This window comes from Nuphar pumila, chromosome 2 (assembly GCF_984573655.1).
Source record: "Nuphar pumila chromosome 2, dmNupPumi1.hap1.1, whole genome shotgun sequence".
NCBI lineage: Eukaryota > Viridiplantae > Streptophyta > Magnoliopsida > Nymphaeales > Nymphaeaceae > Nuphar > Nuphar pumila.
The window spans coordinates 5,036,884-5,060,370 of NC_143250.1; the positions used below are offsets into that span (position 1 = coordinate 5,036,884).

Genomic DNA, 23,487 nt, shown 5'->3' on the forward strand with positions numbered 1-23,487 from the left:
ATCACCAAACCTTGACCCGAAAGATTTGAGTGAAACCCAACCCATTGAGAGCCCTATTCATATTATTGTTTGCAAGTTTGCTATTAATGGAGAGAGTTTTTGCTGTAGTAAACTTTTTTGAATAGGTAAGTAGCAGAGGATGGAAAATGGCTTCCTTTTTCTTGTTACTGTAATAAATTTTCTTTTCTACGTAAACAGGAGATGCTTTCCAATTCAAATGCAAAGGCTCAATAAGACAGAGGATCCGAGGCTGGGTGACATTAGCAATGTCACTCAGCCCCCACAAAGGGGCGGGGTGTGGTTGTGAGAGAGAGAGTGCGTGGATTCTTCTCTACCACAAAAAATTAATGGTGTGGATAGCAATCATACCACCCATGCCCTTTCCTTCTTCACTTTCTTTTTTCTTTATTTAAGAAAGATTCCTCACTTTCTTTCCCTTGTGTTGGATGAAAAGCAGGTTCAGACTCTGAAATCATCTCTTTCAAAAGATCTAAAAGAGTTTTAACCATGTCATCTACTTTCAATACTTCTTCTTCTTCTTCATTTGAGTACGACGTCTTCTTGAGCTTCAGAGGCAAGGACACCCGCAAAGGGTTCACTGAACACCTGTTTGAAGCTCTGAAACAGAAAGGGGTCCGTACTTTCATGGATGACAAGGAATTGAAGCATGGGAAAGCGATTGAGGAAAACCTTTCGAGAGCGATCCAACGCTCTGCTGTATGCATAGTTATCTTGTCCGAGCATTACGCCGACTCCAAATGGTGCTTGAAGGAGTTGGCTATGATGTTTCACTACAAAAAGACCACCATCTTTCCCGTCTTTTACCACGTTGATCCTTCAGATGTTCGCGGACAAAAAAGCCCCTATGAAAAAGCATTCCTTGACTATGAAAGGCGTTGTTGTCTGCACCCTGACGAGAAGAAGTATATCGAAGCGGAGAAAGTGAGGGAATGGAAGGAGGCATTGAAGCAAGTTGGTAATCTCACCGGCTTTCATCTTGACAACCAGTACATCTCTCTCTCTCTTTCTCTCTCTCTCTCTCTCTCTCTCTCTCTCTCTCTCTCCACGATAGAGGTTGCTTCTTGTGACTAGGAATGAAATGGATCAGATACGGGATTGATCGGGTTATGCTTGACCCCATACTGGATGCCATTTTCAAGAGTGAATGGGTTCGAAATCATATCCTAATCGGGCCAACTTGGATCTCGTAGTACAGTTATAGATCTATTTCTGATATGAGACCTTGTGGTACTGTATCAGTTGAAGATGGCAAAACCTATTGATTTTCATGTGAAAACGATAAATTAGGTTGGCCTCGACACGACCCCAAACTGAATCTGAAGATATTTGGTTACCCAATCCAACCTCAACCCGTTTGTAGCTAGGTAGCAGCCATTTGTGCTCTGAATATGATCGAGTGCCTTGCAAACTACTGGGTCCAATCAATATACTCCTCGCATCCCTACTTGATTGGAGGAGATGTTTAGCATCCATAAGGCTCTGTTTGGGAGCTGGAGATGAGAGGGGAGATGGTGGTACACCAACCCCTAAAGGTGTTTGGGAGCCCTGTTTTGGCTGATGACAATGGTGTCGAGAGTGGAGAATGAGGGTGGAGATGGGCCATTTTCAACTACATCCCTCACCACCCATTTACTTTTCGGCTCTCATCTCCAACACAGGCTAAAGTAGTAGATCTGCTCTAATAACCTACCTCCAAGAATGAGCCCAATTCAGTTCGTGACCCCCCTTCAGTTTTGTTACATATTTGATGGTGGGAGTTTGGGGTCATATGTTGTGACCCTTTTGCATCCTTGTTTGTTGTTACATACGAAATGGTGGGTATGCTTCGGGACCATTCCCTTTCAAATGGGTTTCTTTACCAGTTTTAATTCTAATTTGCTCCATCGGGAGAAATTGAATTTTTTTTATAAATCTTGCATTTTTTGGCAAAATCTCGGCAATAAAAAAATAAATTAAAAAATATAAAAATTATTTTTTTTAAGAAAATATTAATAAAAATTATTTAAAAATAAAAATACATGATTTTTCTTCACGATAAATAGCCATTTAAAACATAAATATCACTTTTAAATAGTGGTTTTTATGTTGTTTCATAAATCTCACGATATTTTGAAAATCTTGCTAGAAATTGCTGTTTTAAACTTCCAGGCAATTTCTCACGATATTATCGCGAGATTTTCCTAAATCTCGCAATATTTGTCACTATGATCTTGCCTCAAAATTTATAGCTTTTAGTCTTTCCTTATTGAATTGATCATGACAACCTTTGGAAAAAACTGATCCTTTTTTCCAACAATATAGAGAGAGATCTAATTACATCCAGCCAATCAAAGAGATGTGGGATTAATCCACATCCTGGTGAGAATGTGGACCAATAATCCTAGCCGTTGGTTGGATCGATAGGATTGAATGTAGGACGGATCGCATCCTATGTCATATGATGGGATCCGTACTCCTTCGTGAATCCTTTTTTCAACTAAATGCGTTATCAAATACCAACATTCGCCAGTCGCCCGAGTGGGAGTGAGCTTGTTGAAAAGATGATGAGCCTTTCATCTCAGGTTCGACTCCCACTTGATATACAGGTATCTTTAAGACTTTAACTGGTCTGAGGTTTACCTCGCAGAGTGACCTGGTTCTCGGTGGGGGCTCCTCATCATTAAAAAGAAAAACCAAATACCATAGTGATTTCTTACATCTGAAAAATGTTTAAAAGACATTTTCCTATTGCATCTCTTCTCTTGTTGGTGCTGGTTTAACGATTAAAACATGCAGAAAAGAGCCCGAATTGATCCAAATAATCGTCAAGAAGGTTTTGGATGAGCTCAAACCCAATACATTGGATCTCACCAAGCATCCTGTTGGAATCGAGCGTCGGGTAGACAAGACGATTGAATTGTTGGACATCGAAGCTGCAGATGTTAGAATGATAGGCATTTGTGGTATGGGGGGCATCGGGAAAACAACACTAGCCAAAGTCATCTATAATACAATCTCTGATAGGTTCGATGCTATATCCTTTATTTCAAATATCAGGGAAGCAGCAGGACAACCCAGTGGGCTGGTCACGTTGCAAAAACAACTCATTTCTCAGATTGCAAATGACAATAACCCAGCGATATATGATGTGGATCAAGGTGCAAGCATAATAAGGCAGAGATGCCGTTGCAAAAAAGTCCTCATTATTCTTGATGATGTTGATGAAAAAGAACAAATTAGTAAATTGGCTGGTGAACGAGACTGGTTTGAGAAAGGAAGTCGGGTCATAATAACAACGAGAAAGGAACACGTACTAAATGTGCATCATGTGATGGATCATGAGATTTATAGGCCTGAAGCAATGGATGCAAAAGAATCACTTGAGCTATTTAGTTGGCATGCTTTCGGGAGAAGCCAACCTGTCGATCCATTTATGGAGATATCCCGAGAAGTAGTATCAGTAACAGGTGGACTTCCTTTAGCACTGGAAGTATTGGGTTCAGACTTGTTTGACAAGACAGAGGAAGAACAATTGGAAGAAATGTGGGAGCTGGTGATGCGTGTTCCTGACCCTAGGAACGACCAAGAGGTGCAAAAAATATTTCTCAAAATATGGGAAGAAATCGAATCCTTCTTTATTTCAGATCCCGAAGAAGGTGCAGAGGAAAGCAACGAAGAGTTAGAAGATGAAGAATCTGCAGAGGAAAGCAACGAAGAGTTAGAAGATGAAGAATCTGCAGAGGAAAGCAACGAAGGGGAGGAAGGTGAAGAATCTGTAGAGGAAAGCAACGAAGGGGAAGAAGAGGAAGAATCTACAGACCAAAGAAACGAAGGATAAGAAGGTGAAGAGAGTAAAATTGAGGAAAGTCCTGAAGAAGAAGAGAGTAAACCTGAGGAGCGTCCTGAAGAATGCCACGAAGAAGAGGAACAAGTACTGATAAGTGGATACTCTAAAAAGACCCAAGAGTACAGGAAGATCTATCGCCAATTTCCCTCTTCCTACTACTGGACATTGTTCCTCAGGGTTGGGAATCAAGAAAGGTGCATAAAACTGCATCAACAGGATTATCGCACGCCAGAAGGTCTCAGGGGATGGCCAAAGCTGATTTTTCCTAGTGATTTTGTCCTTGAATCAATCAGCTCAGGATCTGATGAGAGGGACAGTGCTCAACCAGCGGCATTGGAAGCTAATGCACACGTTGCTGCCGCTGTTGTGAACGATGTGGGGTCACCATCCAGAAACATTGAGCAAGGAATCAATCAGCAGCTTTCGGAGCCATCAAGCATACACGAGAAGGAAAACAAACATGGAAAATGCAATATAGCATTTCCAATGCCATTAGGAATCTTCTGTGTGTGTCTGCTCATTTTCTGCGTCAAAGGCTTCCGCAGACGCTAATGAGTAGGTGATGAAATCGCTTCTCCATAATCTCATCAATCCCTAGAGTCTACTAATTACCATCTCATAATTCCGAAAAGATTCGCACCTTTTAATGTTGTGCCATGTTTTTGCGCTGTTTATATTTTTCCTTTTGATGTATATTGCTTATTATTGTTGATCGCTACTGATGTTATTTTCGTTACTGATTTTTCATAGGGAAAAAAATAATGGTGATGGCTACAATCAGAATACTGACCCTGGGAAAATAATGGTGCTGGCTACAATCAGAAAACCTTTGAAACGCTTTATTTTTTTTTTTACTTGTAAAATTCTAGGTTGTTTACTTATTTTATGCTTTATCCGGAGTCGGAATGACAATGGTGGAACTGTGAATATGCAATTCCTCAGCTGTATGTTGGGGAGTTTAGAATTGAATGGGTTGGCTAATTCCAATTACAAATCTCTCTCATTTCCATCATTTCTCTTCCTTCCTCCATAGAATGTATTGGGTTTTCACTTTTTATAAATTGGGAGATTGCCAAAAAGAGTAATAGTAGACCCTCAATCCAACTCAAGAGTCGGTCCTCATCATCATACAGTGCTGCCAGCTGTGAAGGAGCAGGCTGGTTGGGCTTGAGCTGTGAGGCCCTAATGATATAGACAGTTCAATTTGCTCACCTGGTGGAAGATGTGAACATGAACTTGTTGATAAGGAGGGACGCAACATGAAAAAACCATAGTTATCAAGAAACGAAATGAACATAAGAAACGATATGTGAAGCAGAAAAAGGAAGAAAGTGTTATGAAGTGATTTTGCAAATACATGAGAAACAAACGCAAAACACGTGGGAAGCACTATGAAGTGCGAGCAAAAACAAATATGTAATGAAGTGAAACATGTACAAAATGATATAAACTCAATCTGCAAGTTTGTCATAAAATTTTTTTATTACATTTAATATGAAATACTTAGGAAGTGAGTGGGAAAGGGCAAAAAGCAAAAGGAAAACGTTAAAAAAACAAAAGGGAATTGATTTGAAAAATAAGGAAAAAATGGGTTTTCCACGAGTCATAGCTATATCTTCACCTCCTTTTCATTGTTTCTCATTTATAAGCTAGAGCTCATCACTTTGATGAGCTGGCTAAAATATTCTTGAGACTCGTGTTTAAAAGAGATTCTGCATGAAGGAATTCTCTGGTCCATGTGTGTGGCTGAATGCCATGACATTATTGTGATGCATTCAGACATCTTGTCTAGTTTCTATCAACTATGGGTTGGCTTTCCTGACCTCCTATCATGAATATTGCGATAGTAAGATTTTTGTCGCATACCCAACGGAAACTGTTTGGGTGTTCTTACCAGACTATCTAATTTCTTCTTGTCTAGTGTTCGTTAGAGGTGTTTCTTGCAGTTTTATTTCCTGCTGACCTAATCTTTTTGTGTTTATTTATGAAATGTGATATTAAAAATCTATGTTCCTACCGTTTAACTGCCTGAGCAATCTAATCCTGTTGCTGAGCCGGCGTATTCTATATAACCAGCATTACTGAGAATAGCGTATACAGGATTATGATGACATACTTGTAATATTTATGGAACTTTTGTTTATTTTTATAATAGCTAAATGTGATGTTTGTATTGTTGATTGCCTTTAAAACATTCTCTTTGAAAATTTAAGAATTAGCTTGACATGGGAACAACACTTGAATTTGGAATTTTTTACATTGAGGATCTGAATCTAATCATCATCCATCGTAATGATGCTAGTTGAACTCATACACCATATGCTCGTGAGGGTTTTGTAACATGGTTTTTTATTTCAGGGCATTAGCGTTCCATTATCTTGTTTTATCTTATTCTTGTCCTTTCAGTATGCAACTTGTGCCCATTTCCATGATGGGGTTGCCTAACAATGATGACTTACTATGTCTTTGAAATATATGTTTCCTAAGCTATATATTACGGTAATTCCTCACCTTTAATAATTTGGAATTTTGCAAGCCATATTGGCTTGGATGGAACAATCTTTATTTGTCCAGTTCATGAATGACTAGCGACACTTAAAATGTGATTCCTACAGGTTTCGGCAAAGTTTGACATCCCAGACCCATGTTCATTCGTGGAAATCAGCCTTGAACTATTTTCATAGACTTAATGTAGGGAAACTGTAGGTGCTTTCCTTTGTCCTCTTTTTGTAATTCTAAGTTTTGCTTTCTAGGCTGCTAATGAATCATATATACTCATGGCATTTCTCATGATGTTTTTTTTGTAGGGTTGTCTTTTCATGCATGCTCGGTCCAAATTTTGGTGGGTAATACCTTCAAACTCTTTTCAATGTTTTGATAATACAAGATTTGCTTTATTGGGTTATTGGTTGTTGTACATGGTTTGCCTTTTAACATCAACTTTTGTCTTTTATTCTTGTCTTCCTGTTGCAGTTACAAGACATACCACTTAAGGTCAGAGATGAAGAACTTGAGTAAGGGATATCTAAGATTTAGCTTGCGGGTCTCGACTGATATTGTATACCTCATTGGTATTTGTGTTGCATTCATTCTTGATGCATTTGGATAGAAACAAGAACCAAGCATAAATACAACAATTCTTTTGGGAAAAAAATGTTTTGTAGATCATGACATCTTGATAAAGGAAATTGTGTAAATAGTGTGCCGGCATATTTTTTGTTATCATGCATAGAATTGTTTTTCGGTAAATTTGTTTGTTCACTTTTATGTTCTTCTATTTCGTTATTTGGACAACTTTCTTGTGCGTTTTGATGTCTTGCCCCCTGTTTGCACACATTGCAGGACCATGGTCTGTCTTCATTGTAATATATCGTCTGTGTAGAATGAGGGGTAAAGACAATTTTAAAGTTGGAAAATCAGAGTACAAGAGCAACATGGAATAAATGAAAAAAAGGAAAATTCCAGCCTCATTTTTTGTGGGAGCTTTATGCTTCAGATTAGGAGTGATTGTTACGAGTCGTTGATCCATTTGACCTTTTATGGGTACAAGTGTATGAGTGTGTCTTCATGCAGTATTTCTGAGGGCCTTATTCTCTATGTTTGCAGTACATGCAACATGAGAGTAATTCATGATGCATGAGAATATAAGCTAATTCAGTTTTCCTAGTTGAACTGGTTATGTTTGACGGAGGCATGTCATGTCATGCAAGGTGCCGTGGACTGAAGTTGCAGGCTTGTTCTCTCTCCACTCCATCTCCGCGATCATCACAAACAAACTTGCTTTCAACATCTTCCTCTTTTGTTTCTTTCTTTGGCTGAGGGGTTCAGCTCTAGATCATGATCCATATCTGAGATCAGTGAATAGATGGATCATCCTCTCGACTCGAAACCAGAAACAATGGGTATGGCATGAGGTTGATCCCCACCATATAGCGTTTTCTCTGACGGGGCATCAACAAATGTGACATGTGACTCGGCTTACAGGTTAAGTTCCCAATAGGGTTGGTTTTCCCTCCATCACTTATATTGCACCTTGTCAATGAGGCAGCCATTGATCCCTTATTTTTTTTTCCTTTTGGCACGTTGCACACCTCCATCACAATCTTTTGGTTTCGACCCAGCCTCTTCAACGAGTCTCTGCACACACTGAAACCATGGCTCTGATACCATTGACAGAGGTTCCAAAGATGTGTGCAAAGTACAAGTGAGAGAGAAGAGTCAGATGCTAAGAATAATGGCTTGCTTCAGGAGGGATTCTCGATGTGATTATGTGTATATCTTGCAGAGGCATGGACTAAAGTAATTTATCCTCTCCTTGTAGTTGTTATCCCACCATAACCAACTTCATTGGATTTCCAAATGTGCTGAGAATCTAATGAAGAGTAGGTCCATCACTATCCTGGTGGTTCGTATCTCAATGACCCACTATTCAAATGGGTCATTGGATTTCATGTGAGACCTATTTGGCTACACTGGATCCATACCAAGATCCAACATCTCTCACTCAATTTTATGGGGTGAACACCCACATTGTATCATAACCAATGTATTATGTGTTGTACTCATAGCATTATGAGGTTTTACATACGCTAGTTGGATTTCTTCTTCATGATATATTTTTATCCTATTATAAATTTTACCATAACTGTTAATGTGTAATAGTTTATTTCAAGTATTTATCATTTACTACATATTAAGTTATGTAGTCCATAGATAAAAAAATAAATATAACATTATAATGTGGGTCACAGATAGTCATGTGATTCTTGTGGCTCTTTCATGAGTATACCTTAAGCTTGCATACTAGTGGAGTACTATGAAATTTATTAATTCATAGATCCATGATTTGTTAACATAGCAAATACTCTCATTTTTAAAATTTTCACTATAGTTATGCTTTCACTTTTCATGTGCATTATCGCATGTTCTTCATCGCTTGATTATTTTAGATCAGTATATTCGGATCCAAATAGTTATAAGTATAACTGACCAACTTGATTTAGCATTTCATGTATAAAATCAAAATATTTTCTCATGCATTTATACAAGCATGCTATAGGGAGCATTATTTATAATGATTATTTATCATCATATACAAATAAACATCCTCACATGCATGTATAAAATTATAATTCAGCTTCAACTTTTTTAATGCATTGCATTTAAACAATATTTGTATTAATCTATGATATCATGAGGTTTTACATATACTAGCTGGCCTTTTTTTATGATATATCACCATTATGAGGATACTCACTTACTAGGTTGATTTTTTATGATGAAGTTAAGCATAAATCTATATATCCAAATCTAATTTAGATATACTATAGATTCATATCCAATAAAAGTTATTTCATTATCGTCTGGATATGTCAAATATGATAAGTCAATTACAAGGCTTTAATTAAACCACAAGTTTGAGCATTTAAGTTCAAATCATATACTGTATCCAAAAGAATATATATATATATCCAAATTTATTGGATTTGTAGGATTCTATATCCAAATTCAACTTGAGATGTTATCTATCAAGTCCAACTCAATTCATATTAGCATGGATATCCATACAAGCTTAAATAAAATCATGAGACACACGGGATTTGAATATAATCAAAATCCATATCCAAAACCATATATTTCAAATACAAATGAATCTATATTATACATCCAGTATTTTATTTATTTGGGTCTAACCATGTCAAACCCGAACCCATACAAAAATATGTCATTATTAGGTTCAAATATTTGGGCTGATGCAATTCAAATTTAACATAAAACTTGGATCAATTCAGGATCCATATCCCATATCAAGGTATAACACTTATTTGGATCCAATCATAAATCTTGAATTAAATCTAGATCCATATTTTATATGGTAATAGACTTATCCGGATCAATTACAAACTTGGATCAAAGTTAAATTTATGTTTCATATTGTAATAGACTTATCTGGATAAATCACAAACTTGGATCAAATTTAGATCCATATTTCATATGATAATAGACTTATTTGAATCAATCACAAACTTGGATCAAATCTAGATCCATATTCCATATGGTAATAGACTTATCTAGATCAATCACAAACTTGGATCAAATTTAAATCTATACAAATTCATCAAATCTCAATAACATTGTCTGGATCCAAAAACTAATTCAATTGGATCTATACTTCAACAATTTGATATATCCAGATTTGTATATGTTTAACCAGATCTAATATGTTTTACTGGATCAAACTAGATCTATGTCACCTTACTAGATCCAAACATTTGATCTAATATTGATCAGATTCAATCATGACCCAAACATTATATTTAATAGATTTTATAAATAAACTTGATGTAAATAAAAAAAATAGATCAATGCAAACTATACTGATAGCGAGTGGTATGTTTTTGTTAATTACTATGTGGATATGCATAGGCATTCGCCATCGTAGTGGATCAAGATTACACGGGGGTCTATTATGCATTTTCAATTAATACCTCGTATGACTAGCCGTACAGATATACAAAGGGGGAGGTTTGTGATTGAAAGAGTACTCTCCAATGGCAAAAACTAAAAAAATGGATGCATCCTAATAACTTCTACATAAGACTCAGACCAACCACCTAAGACTTAGTGGTAGTCCTGACCCTATAACTCTGAATACTGAGGACCGTATGAGATGCCTCGCTCTTACAAAAGAAATATTTGTCTCACAGAGCTTATACCGTCTACCATCTTTAAGGTAGAACATGAGTCTGATAACATATATCATCTTTCAAGTATACCCAGAACCCAAGATAAACTGGTAACACATATTACTTTTGGGTATATCCAGATTCTTAGTGTTAATTTATGTGATCATATGTTAATTGAGTTATGTTCTTGGGGAAAATCAGAGCACCTCTAAGGTCTCTACAATCCAATACATATCCATAGAGATAAGAGAGACATTTTATCTTCTAATATACTATGTCACATTCTTGCCTATCATGCCACATGATCTACAAATCACTATGCTTGTGCGATGACGTGATGGTTACGTGAAACCTCAAGCTTATAATTTTCTATTCACATTTCTTTTGCAGAAACTTCTCCATACCACTCACTATCAGGGCCAACTACATCAAGGCAGCAACAACAACTGCTACCATGCCAAGAACAATAGCCTAAGCTAGTTGGTTTCGATAGGCATCGAGCCACCCAAAACTGAAGCAAAACAACCCCAGTCTATCTGCCCTCCAGTTGTCGTCGACCAGCGGAGGAACTCTACCATCTCCCGGCTAGAGCCCTCCTACTCGTTGACAGCACTTGTGCACAAGAATGACGATGGGAGGGAGAACCACGTTGGTGTAGCCAGGGCAATTCATTATCTTGGCAAGGTACGTCTCTGGTGACCCTTCTTTTTTTGTGTGTGTTGGGCCATCCGCAGAGGGCACAGAGAGGGTTGTTGTCCCCCCCTTGTTGATGGACTTTGTTGACGGTCAGTGATCGGTTAACAACCACTGAGGAGGGGCGAATTCCCTCTGTGGTATTGTTGGCTGCCCCTTTTTCCATTTTTAAATAAATGGAGCCTAGTTGATTCGATTGCCTTGTTGGGATTGTTGCTGGGAAAAAAAGATTCCCTGCAGTTATGTGGTCGATGACTGAATTTCACCTGAATGGTGATGGTCAGAGCGGCGACCTGACGCTCCGCTTTTGGACCAACATATTGCATGGCATCATCTCCCACTCCACCGTATGAGTAGCATTGTCACCAACAATTTTACTCCTGTTCATCAATATTGTTGGAGCCACACTCTTTGTCTCTCTTCTGGATATGTAGATTTGACGGAGGTCACTCGCAAGTTGTGAAGGCACGTCGTGTCGTGCAAGGTATCTTGGACTGAACTTGCAGGCTTATTCTCCTTCCACTCCATCACTGCGATCATCAAAGGCGAGCCAAATAGCAAAAAAAAAAACTTGCTTTGGGCATCTTCCTCTTCTGTTCCTTTCTTTGGCTGAGGGGTGCAACTCTAGATCATGATTCATATCTAGGATCAGTGGAGAGATGGCTCGTCCTCCTGACTCAGAACAATAAACAATGGGTACGACATGAGGTTGATCCCCACCAGACAGTGTTTTCTCTGTCAAGGGCATCAACATGTGCGACAGAAAACTTGGCTTCCAGGTCAAGTTCCCATCGGGGTTGGTTTTCCCTCCACCACCTATATTGCACCTTGTCAATGAGGCATCCATTAATCCCCTATTTTTTTTTCTTTTGGCATGTTGCACACCTTCACCATGAGATTTCAGTTTTGGCTCAGCATCTTCAATGAGTCTTTGCAGACACTGAAACCATGGCTCTCATATCACTAACGAAGGTTCCAAAGATGTGTGTAAAGTGCAAATGAGAGAGAAGAGTCAAATGTTGAGAATAATAGCCTACTTTAAGGGGATCCTTGATGTGATTATCAAGTTCTCTATATATATCTTGCAGAGGCAAGGGCTGGAGTAATTTATCCTCTCCTGGGTAGCCATTATCCTGCCATAACCAACTTCATTGGATTCTCAAACTTGTTGGGAATCCAATGAAGAGTGGGCCCATCACTATCCTGGCAGTTCCTATCGCAATGACCCATTACTCAAGTGGGTCATTAGGTTGCACGTGGGACCCATTTGGCCACATTGAATTCGTACCAAGATCCAACAATGTTATGCTTTTGACAACTCTATATGATTGCTCTCCTTTTCAATCGGTTTGGTTCGTAGCATTGCATTTTTGTTTGTTTTGTTGGTGCAAGATGGGATGATCCGAGTTGTTTCGGTTGCAATGGTTGGAAGCCTGCTAAACAAAAAAAATAATTCCCTTCTATTAGGCATGTGTCGGTTGCAGTTTTCATCACCATCGATGATCATCCATAGCAGCCGACGATGGCTACCCCAGATGACAGGTTCCATATGTCACCGACAATGAGGGGGTCATTGTCACCAGCAGAAACGTCACTGTCAATGGCCGTAAGTTGAAACTGAGGAGTTTTTATGGCAGTGCTAGAGTGGCTTTCAAGTTTTGAAAAATCGAATGCCTTTGTGTTTCTCATAAACCAAAAGTCGTCCGGTATCGGGTGCCCTGGTCTGAGTGAATCAGGTATCCCAACCCGAGTAGCTGACTCAATCCGCAATCGAACCCATAGGGTTTCGAGTGGATTAGGTTGTTGTCGCTCATTAGAGACCTGATCTAGACACAGACCCAAGGATCTGGGTGGATCGGATTTGTGTCATGTCCTGGGGCGGGCCCGAGCCACAAATTGGATCCATTATAGTCTAGGTGGATCAAGTAAAAACCCAATCCCTGGACCAGACCCGGACGATTCCGAGTTTGGGTCTGACTCGGACAGACTGCACCAAGGATCTAACTCTGACCTGTATCCTTTATAGATTGGGTCTGGATTTGGACCAGGTCATGGATTCTGATCTGCCCATATATATATATATATATATATATATATATATATATATATATATATATTATGGATCAGATCTGGATAGGTTATAGATCTGGATCTGACTCGGGTCCTATTTATATCGGATCTAGATCTAGATCAGGTCTGGATCGTAGGACCCTACCTGGGACTCAGTCATGATTGGATCTGAACCCATATCAGATATGGATTGAGGGATCTGATTCAAGATCCATTGAAACTGAATTTGGGTGCGGATTAAATCAGCTCAAGTCTGAAATAAGGTCCATGTACTATTTAAACATTTTGTACTTCTGCGTCCGTAAAGAGACCCACCATCACCCTAAAGTGAACCCCTTTCCCACCTTTTGGCATCAAACAGATGTCCCCAAGTGTGCGAGGCATCAATATCAATGCTTCATACAACTTTAAAATTATTGATTTTATCTAAAAAGAACATGATCTAAGATGCAAGTCCTCTGAAAAAAAAAAGATATGATTTGCATCCAACAAATTATGTTTTAAGGCAACTAAGGTTAAATTGGGTGAGTGAGATGCATTTGGTCTCAATGCAATATGCCACAACTACTTCCGAGGGATTTGAGTTGCAGACAGGAGGGGACAAGGATAGGGTATATCCTGTCCAGTCTTCTGACAGTGCACAATTTTTTTTTTCTTTTTTGAAACAGTGTTCACAATGTCCCATGCTCCTGTTTCAAGGGGGAAGTAGCATGAGAGAGCGAAACACATCCTCTTTAAGAAGCCAGATGCAGTGCCCCACCCGTTTGTGCATCCCACAACAGACATCTCATTGAATCAAACCCTTTAATTAGGGTATGTTGGACTCCTTGTCCAGATTAAGACAGAACATCTTGCCCAGGATGGACAGGACAGGTATCATGTGCAGGACACACTGTCCATGTTCGTCCTGGCTAGGGTTGTTCTTTTTTTTAACTGTTCTATCCTCACTCTTTCAGTAGGGTAGGTACAATAAAAGGTTGTCTCACCCATCTATGCTTTGATCACAGGCATGTGATGCGCATCTACAGTGACCCGCACGGATGCATGGGACGCACAATCAAATGCGCCCTAGGGAACATTATCCAACTTTTGTGGGTGTGTAACCAGACGGGCGATGAACCCCACAGGCTGGTCCGAATGGGTAGTGGAGTCAAACCTTGCTTAACTTGGGACTATAAAGGGATGACCATAGACTTTATATGCTAAAGATCATGTGGAGTTCTTTTCTTTTCTTTGTTTTAGGAAAGATTCTGTGGAGGTTGAAGCACGACATTGTTGTGGCTTTGGGTTAATGTGTGCTCATCATGGATCAGAGGCATAGCTGGGGGGCGGCTAGCCCAGCCCTGACTGCAGCAAATAGTTTGATTTGTCCATATGAAATAGATTTTTATTAATAATTGTAGCCATTTTTTATTTTATCTCAAAAAAAAATTTGGGGGCCGCTGCCCCCGAACCCCCGACTACCACACCAAAATTTTTTTTTTGCTACACCCCTGTTTGCCCCCCCCCCCCCTCAGATGAATAATCTTTTGATTTTACGATTTCTAGATGTTGATATTGTTCTTAAAAATTTCTGCATTTTGTTTGTTTGTTCTGATGCAGAGATTGTGCTTTTAGTTTCTCTTGCTTCTCTAGTTGAATCTTTTAGTCGCATTCTTGTTTTTGTTTTTCCTTTTTTTTTTTTAGAAAGCTTCGCCGAACGAGTAAGCTTCTGATTCTGGTTCTGGAAGTTTCAGACTACTCGGTTCGTTTAATTAGAGAAATCGAGAGTTCCAGTTTCCAATTTTCTAGAATTTTTTGCTAGAGCAATTGTGTTTTTTTATTTTCTTCGTGGTTTGACTTACCTTTATTTTTTTCTAAGAAATTGAATAAATTCTTTCAATTTCGTGAACATATATAACAAGGTTGTTTCTTGTTCTTGAGTCTAAAAATTTCTGCCAGGTTGTCGCCCTAAGTTTTCTTCTTCTTGCTTCTGTAGTAGTATCTGAAAATTCGTAGCACCAATCAATTTTTTAGGGAATACGAGATTTTTGTTTTCTACCATTATTTATCTCAGATTTATAGATTATTGTTAATTCCATTGCGGAGGACATGATTTTGAGACCCTCTTTCTTTTATTCGATATTTTGACATTTCATTATAGATGTAAATGATATATTGGCATTTTTGTATAGATATGAACCGTTTTGGTTAAATATGTTTTATTAGAAATTATTCAAAACTTCGCAATGGAAGTGAGAAATGTTAGACTCTGTCTATGTACAGATGAATTTAATCTATTTGGGGGTAGATCAACTTCATACTCATGTTGGCCAGTATTTATAACTCCATACAACCTTTCACCAAGCTTGTTTATGAAGCGTCAGAATCTTTTCTTGTCTCTATTGATCTCTGGTCCGACCTCACCTAGCCAAAATCTTGATGTATATTTAAGGCCATTGATTGAAGATGACGGTGTTATCATGTACGATGCCCACAAAAAATAAAATTTTAATATAAAGGCCACTGTTCTACGAACAATTAGTGACTTTCCTGCATATGGTATGTTATCTGGTTGAAGCACACATGAAAGGTTGGCATGTCTGTACTGCATGAAGGACATAAAATCATTTAGATTGACACATGGAAGGAAGCCATACTGGTTTGAGTATCATCGTCGATTTCTATCCAGCGACCATCCGTTTCGAAGACAAAAGAATGTGTTTCGAGCTAACACAGATGAAATGGAAGGTCTATCGACAAGATTGTCTAGTATAGAGATTTTAAGAAGATTGCAATACTTTTTAGATGTATTAACAGATGCCTGTAGTTCGACGCCCTTCCTTGGATTTGGGAATGATCACAATTGGACAAAGAAATCTATATTTTGGGAACTACCATATTGACCGACCTTAATGATATGACATAATTTGGATGTGATGCATGTGAAGAAAAATGTGTTTGATAATGTGTTCAATATAGTAATGAATGTTAAAGGTAAAACGAAGGATAATCCGAAGGCCTACATGGATTTAAAAATAATATGTAAAAAACCAGAATTGAAACTCAAAGAGTATAATGGCAAAGTACTGAAACCAAAGTCAAGATACATGCTTCGACCTAATCAAATAAAGCAGGTATGTCAATGGTTGAGACAATTGAGATTTCCAGATGGATACGTCTCTAACATTGCTCGGGCTGTGAAGATAGACAATAGACAGTTATATGGGTTGAAGAGTCATGATTGTCATATCTTTATGCAACGATTAATACCCCTAGCATTCCATGATATGTTAGACAAACCTATATGGAGAGTATTATCTGAGTTGAGTAGATTTTTTAGAACATTATGCGCATCAAAAGTCGTAGTATCTGAGGTAAAGAATCTCGAAGATTCTGTCGTCACTACTATTCTTCAACTAGAGAAGATATTTTCGTCGGCATTTTTCGATATTATGAAACATTTGATCATATATTTGCCATATGAACTAAGGGTTGGTGGTCCTATGCAATATCGATGGATGTACCCATTTGAAAGGTATATTTTTTCTTATATTTTTTTCTTTAATGATAATTATTTCAAATTTGAGATGTATATTTTTTATAGATGCATGTTTGACCTAAAAAAAAAGGTTCGCAATAAAGTAAGAATAGAAGGCTCTATTTGTGAAGCGTACACTTTAGAAGAGATTTTAAATTTCTCATCTATGTACTTTGAAACTCACATTCCAATACGTTACACATGTCCACCTCGTAACGAAGATGGAGAACAATTTACTGTAGCTGACAAACTGTCGATATTTCAACCACTTGGGCATGCATTTGGTAGTTGCCGATCAAGACTCTTGGCAGATCGAGAGCAAGATGCAACACAAATCTATATTCTTTTTAATTGCTCAGCGATCGACCCATACATCGAGTAAGTACATGTAGATATAACATAAATCTAAATCTTTTTATGTTCTAGACATGCATACATGGTTCGGTAATATAAGTATTTGTTAAGTGCAGACGATTTGATCTAGAGTTGTGAAGAGAAGTTTCACATCTCACTGATGCAGAAGTATAAAAAGAACATGAAACTAAGTTTGTGAAGTGGTTGAAAGAGTTAGTTAGGACGATGACATAAATTGTCTACGTGTAAACAACACTAAGTTACTTAATTAGTCATGATCACAATTATTGTTTATATTTGTAGGTTCACCATGGTGATATTAAAGATCAAGGAATATGTGATTTACAAAACGGCCCGACCAAAGTTGTGCAATATTATAACGGGTACATCGTAAATGGTTATTGATTTCATACAAAAGACTATGGTATAAACAAATCAATGATGAATAGTGTTCTCTTATGGTTACGATGTCGTGTATGATATGCATGTCATATCTCCATTGATCGATACTCCATTCATGGAAGAATGTGATCCAAATGATATACCAAGTGGATGGGCAAATAATGAAGAAGAAGAGGAAGAAGAAGAAGAGGAGAAAGAAGAAGAATATGAAAGTCAAACAAGTGATGAGGAGGAATTCTCGAACTAGTGAGCAAAATCTTGTAATACAAACCTCTATTGAATGTATTATAACGTGTTTGAATGTATTGCAATACTATATGTGAATGATTTGAATTATTTGAATGTATTGAAATATATTGCAATGATGTGAATGATTTGAAGGTATTCCAATGTTTGAATGTTATACAAAATCATTTTTTATTATTTGATTATGTATCTTCGATACGTATCGAGTTATGATTTGAATGTATTGTAAGGTGTTTGAATGATTTGAATGTATTGCAATACTTGATGTGAATGATTTCAAATTATTTGAATGTATTGAAACGTATTGCAATGATGTGAATGATTAGAAAGTATTCTAATGTTTGAATGTATTGCATTACATTTTTTATTTTTTGATTATATATCTTCGATACGTATATAGTTATGATTTGAATGTATTGTAACATGTTTGAATGATTTGAATGTATTGCAATACTTGATGTGAATGATTTCAAATTATTTGAATGTATTGCATGACATTTTTAATTTGTTAGAATATGGTTCATGGAGGTTACAGTGGTTGTTTATCCAGTGGTAACCAGTCTCAGCCTTCATCTTCAGGGGCTGCTTTGATAGGTATATCTTTTAATTAATTGTATACTTGATTAGTTTAAATGTGTATTCTATAACACATTTTTCTATAGATGATGTTTCGCCTATACATGACTCACCTACACCAGTTGTTCATACAAGTCACGAGCCAACGCAGGATGCAGGGTCTTCTCAGTCTGACACAAGAAGACTCATTCAAATAGTGTATATCGATAATCGATTGCAAGTATTTCATTTTCACTTATTATTTATCTTATAAATATTGTATGATAGCTAATGTGTACCAATTCATGTGCAGTGCGCGCTTCGAGCCACAAGAAGTAATATGAGATATTAGAAATTCACTACTTCAATATCTACCAAGATCAGTTGCTCAATGAAAAGAGTACCTGAAGGAGGTATTGGACAGATTGTGGCCCTCATTTACAGTATACAATCATTTTTTATAGTTAATGTGTTTCATATTTAATTTTTTATTATAGTCATGTTTACTAACTTTCTGAAAATATTTATAAGTTTCGAATCGCTTCGTGATTACGATAGAGAAACATGATACAAGAAAGGTGTGGCAGAAGGTGGCTACCAATCGATTTGCAGACATGCTACACAATATGAAGATTGCAGCAAGAAAAACATCTGGTGGGATAAATGATCCACTGCAATGAAAGGGCCATGAACCTCCTACTATCAGGTCAGATGTTTGGGATGCAATGTGCGATAAGTGGGCGGGGCATGAATTTCGAAACCGCTCAGTGAAGGCTGCACAAAACCGAGCGAAAATACCTGATGCCTATCTACACACAGGTGGATCTAAAACTTTTGGGAGCCACCTGAAGAAAATTGTAATTCATCAATATATATTGTCATTTTTATAAGTATTGTTGCAAACATGTTAAATAATTCTTTTATCATTTAACTTCGCAGGAAGAAGAAAAAGGAGGCATTGTGCCATACAAGGATGTGTTTGTTGAAACACATAAACGTAAGACCATGGGAGAGTTCGTATCAAAGAAGGCAAGAACGATAATAGTATGTATTTATTGTATTAATAATTTTTGTGATATATAAGTTATTATAAACATTATAATTCATAATTATTATGTCATACTATAATCATTACTTTGTAGAAGTCACATGAGCAACAAATGATAGAGCGGCATAGCGATGACTCCACTCAGCATCCACCTTTTGATCCTGCAGCATGGGTGACCACAACAGGTGAACCAAAAAAGGGTCGTGTGTTCGGGTTTGAGAGTAATATGAATACCTCACCAGTCGTTACTTTCTCCAGTTATGGCTCATAGAGTTCTCCCATTAGCATCAGTTCCAAGCATCCGACTGACCCACCTAATTCTTGGGATGGTGTACGCCAACTCGTTAAGGACACAATGCGTGACTACTTACATGAAGCAATTTTCGACATTGTCCGTAATGAGTTGAGCATTTTTTTTCAGAACAGGAGAACTTCGTCTACAGGTGAATCTCAGGTATGAAAGTTTCATGTTATGTATTGTATGTCGTTAGATTTTATGTCACTTTGATTGCCTTAACTTAGGTGCATTGTATATAATTTATTGCAGTATATTTTGTTTATCAATACTAACCTTTCATTTTTTGTGTAGATTGTTGGCGCTAATCAGCGAGTGGAGCTGAAGGCACAGATCGAGACAATGAAGAAGAAAACGCACATAATCTTGACGATGATTAGATTCATGTGTTGCATTTGGTGTACATTTTTTTTGTTTAAAAAAATTAAATGTTCAATTATAAATAATTATAACTTGCAAATTTTCTTGATGATGATTAATTGTTTTAGTTTCCTTTTATATGTGTTTTGACAGGAAATATAAATTGTACAGGAAATACAAATTGTATTACAAAAAAAAAATTCTCGATATTAGCGACGGATATTAATCCATCACAAAACTAAAATCTTCGTATAGCAACGACGACTTTGCGATGAAACTTGTCGTTTGTTAATTTGTCGCAATTTAGCGATGAAACTGGCAGCACATAGTTTTCATCGCTAATTAGCGACTATAATTTTGCGATGAAAGCCATCCGTCGTTACTCCGTCGCTAAACATGTTAGCGACGGAGTAGGGTCGACGCTAATTCACTAATTTCTTGTAGTGCCACAGGTTCTTTTTGCAAGTCATATCAACATCTACCAGTTTTTGTGTTTAATTTATCGTTATTATTGTTAACCCTAGATTCCAATCATACTGACAAATATATCGAGACTTATAAAAATCTTGCAATGTTTATGTTTTAAACAACTATGTATCATGAAAAAACCATGTATTTTATTTTTAAATAGTTTTATTAATATTTTCTTATAAAATTATTTTTTATTTTTTTAATTTATTTTTTGTTAAGTTTTTGCCATAAAAATGCACGATTTATGAAAAAATTTCAAATTCTAACGAGTGTTTGAAAAACTAGATTTTGCCTTTTTTAACGTTTGTGACTATGATTCCAACACCCCTAACATTGATGACGAGGAATCAAAATCAAGATCAACCTTTTTATTTCTTTACAAAGCAGAATCTACCCGGTTCGTGCCTTCATTGGTCCCACTCATAGTGACAAACATCGAGAAATTGCCTGAAAGTTTAAAACGGCAATTTCTCGTGAGATTTTCAAAATATCATGAGATTTATTAAAAAACATAAATATCGCAATTTAAACTCAATATTTATGTTTTAAACAGCTATTTATCATGATTTAAATGCAATATTAATAAATTTTGTTAATAATTTCTTATAAAAAATCATTTTTATATTTTTTAAATTTATTTTTTATTTTCGAGATTTTGCTGAAAATGCAAGATTTATGATTTATTTATTTTTCTTGCAAGTTTTTGAAAAACAAGAAATTGTCCATAAAAACGTTTGTCACTATGGTCCCACTATATATTGGTAGCCTCCAGGAAAATGGACTGACCCCACAGTGGCGCTTTGTGGGTTTGGATTTGATCAGCATGGATGCATGAGACGCCCAATCAAATGCACCCTAGGGAACATTATCCAACTTTTGTGTGTGCAACTGGATAGGCCATGACCACCACAGGCTGGTCCGAACGGGTAGTGGAGTCAAACCTTTCTTCACTTGAGACTATAAAAGGATGAGCATGGAACTCATATGGGAAAAAGATCATGTGTTCTTTTCTTATTTTTGGAGGGAAGATTTGGTGGAGGTTGAGGCATGACATTGTCGTGGTTTTGGGTTAATGCGTCCTCATCACGGATCATAGTGGATTATGGACCACACAATCTATAGACCAATGAACGGTTGGCCTGTCAGAAAGTGTGGGTCAGGCAGCTGGTCAATGGACCATGCCAGTCAAATAAGTATCAAGCATTTGCGGCAATTGTACTTTCATTCAAATAAGTGTCAAGCATCAACTAAAACAAGAACAAAAACAATTCATGAGAAAACAAACATCATACTGATTCAAGTTTATACGAAAAGACAAATTATTTGCTATTAACTAAGAAATCAAAAGTTTTCAACAGAAAATACACAAATAGGCTATGTACGAACTGGCTACCTAGAAAGCTTCTGGAAGGCCAACTTCAAAGTGGATATGTCATAGACTCATCATCATAGTTAGGGGTGGCAAAATCTGACACGACCCGCCAGCCCGCTTCTTAGCGGGGTTCGGGTTTGGCTTAAACGGGTTCATGTCGTAAATGGGTCGACCCGCCTAACCCGTTTATTAAACGGGTCGGGTTCGTTTTAGGGGTATGCCAACCCGTTTGACTTATTTGATAAACGGGTTAGGCGAGCGGGTCAACCCGTTTACACGAACCTGCAACCCGCAACCCGTGTTCTCGGGTCGACCCATTTATTAAACGGGTCACTGTGTTGTGTAATCATATCGGGTTGATCCGATCCGTTTATTAAACAGGTTAATCGTGTTGGGTTGGGTTACCCGTTTAATAAATGGGTCATGTTCGTGTTTGCCACATCCGACCCGTTTAATAAACATGTCGGGTTTGTGTTGAGGTGTTCTGACCTGCCAACCCGATACGATTGCCACCCCTAATCATAGTAACAAATCACACAAAAGCTCACCATATGGATGACCCATTTCAGGTTATTCGAAGTCTAAATTTTTTTCAATAAAATAAACAAAACAAAAGCTTACTAATAATCATATTCAGTATAATAAGCCAAACAAACTTTGGCTCTTCAGTTTGTATTCTGTAAGAAGAAGCCACACCATTATAGCAATTCATTGTTCACTCGTTATATCTGACAGAATTAACAAAAACCATTCCTTTTTTAAATAATGTGAACAAACATATTTACCAAAATAACAGAAGCGATAATGAAAACAACAACAAAAAAAAAAAGACCCAACTCTCACATACGACAAACTTTGCATGTTTTTTTCCACAGTGAACCTATTAGAGAGTTTCCAACATAAAATACACAAATAGGCTATTTTTGAACAAACTAGACCCATCCAAATAATCCAACATGCATACAAGCAACATCACTCTGAACAAACCCACCAATCACAGTGTTCCAAGACACCACACTCCTCTCAGGCATTGCAACAAACAATTTGTGGGCATTGTCTTTTGAAGCATGCATTGACAATGTCATTTCATGAATAAACACTTCGCTGGGAAATTTCCTTAAATACTTTGTGGGCATTGCCCAAATCACCAGAACTCTAAGAGTCGGTTGAATACGAATGTATCATCAAACAACGAGAGCCTAAGAGAGCCTAAACATTTGGCCAAAAATAACTCTACCCAACATGAATGTGTGTGGAGAGAGAGAGATGAACCTGTTGCAGTAGGGTTGCCTCTTAGTGCTATCACAGGCAAAGCCGCACGTTTGTGTTTTTGGCAAACAAGTGGGGAGTCTGGGGAGTGGGTACTCACCTAGGGTTTCAAGCTTAAGAACGCGTGGGAAAAAAAACTGTGACACAATATCACGATATTATCGCGAGATTTTGTCACAAAACAAAAATCTTGCGATATTTTATAAATCTCGCGATATTTAACCATTTAAAACGTTTACAATAAATATCACATTTTTTCGCAAGATTTTAATAAATATTGCAATATTTGTCACCATGAT

At 37.4% G+C, this 23,487-nt stretch overlaps 1 protein-coding gene across 4 annotated transcripts; it reads left to right on the plus strand.

Moving 5' to 3' along the window:
- Positions 1-218: 218 nt before the first annotated feature.
- Positions 219-20,185, plus strand: LOC149844555 (disease resistance protein RPV1-like). Of its 4 annotated transcripts, XR_016429648.1 has the most exons (7): positions 219-1,007; positions 2,797-4,406; positions 6,463-6,553; positions 6,655-6,689; positions 6,821-6,841; positions 10,924-11,217; positions 20,011-20,185. XR_016429648.1 is itself a non-coding variant. In XM_089994777.1 (2 exons), exons 1-2 carry the CDS (start codon positions 508-510, stop codon positions 3,836-3,838), a joined length of 1,542 nt encoding a protein of 513 aa, XP_089850903.1. In that variant the 5' UTR covers positions 219-507; the 3' UTR covers positions 3,839-4,537. The 4 variants fall into 4 exon arrangements, 1 of the variants encoding a protein (XP_089850903.1); XR_016429644.1 differs by lacking the exons at positions 6,463-6,553; positions 6,655-6,689; positions 6,821-6,841; positions 10,924-11,217; positions 20,011-20,185 and adding an exon at positions 4,598-5,170; XR_016429649.1 differs by lacking the exons at positions 6,463-6,553; positions 6,655-6,689; positions 6,821-6,841; positions 10,924-11,217; positions 20,011-20,185 and adding an exon at positions 4,598-5,170 and having other exon boundaries at positions 2,797-4,402.
- The last annotated feature ends 3,302 nt before the right edge of the window (positions 20,186-23,487 follow it).

Excerpts from the sequence above, each read along its gene's own strand:
- LOC149844555 (XM_089994777.1), top strand. The coding sequence starts at position 508 with ATGTCATCTACTTTCAATACTTCTTCTTCTTCTTCATTTGAGTACGAC. Across the intron at positions 1,008-2,796 it reads GGCTTTCATCTTGACAACCA|AAAAGAGCCCGAATTGATCC; the intron begins GTACATCTCTCT and ends TAAAACATGCAG.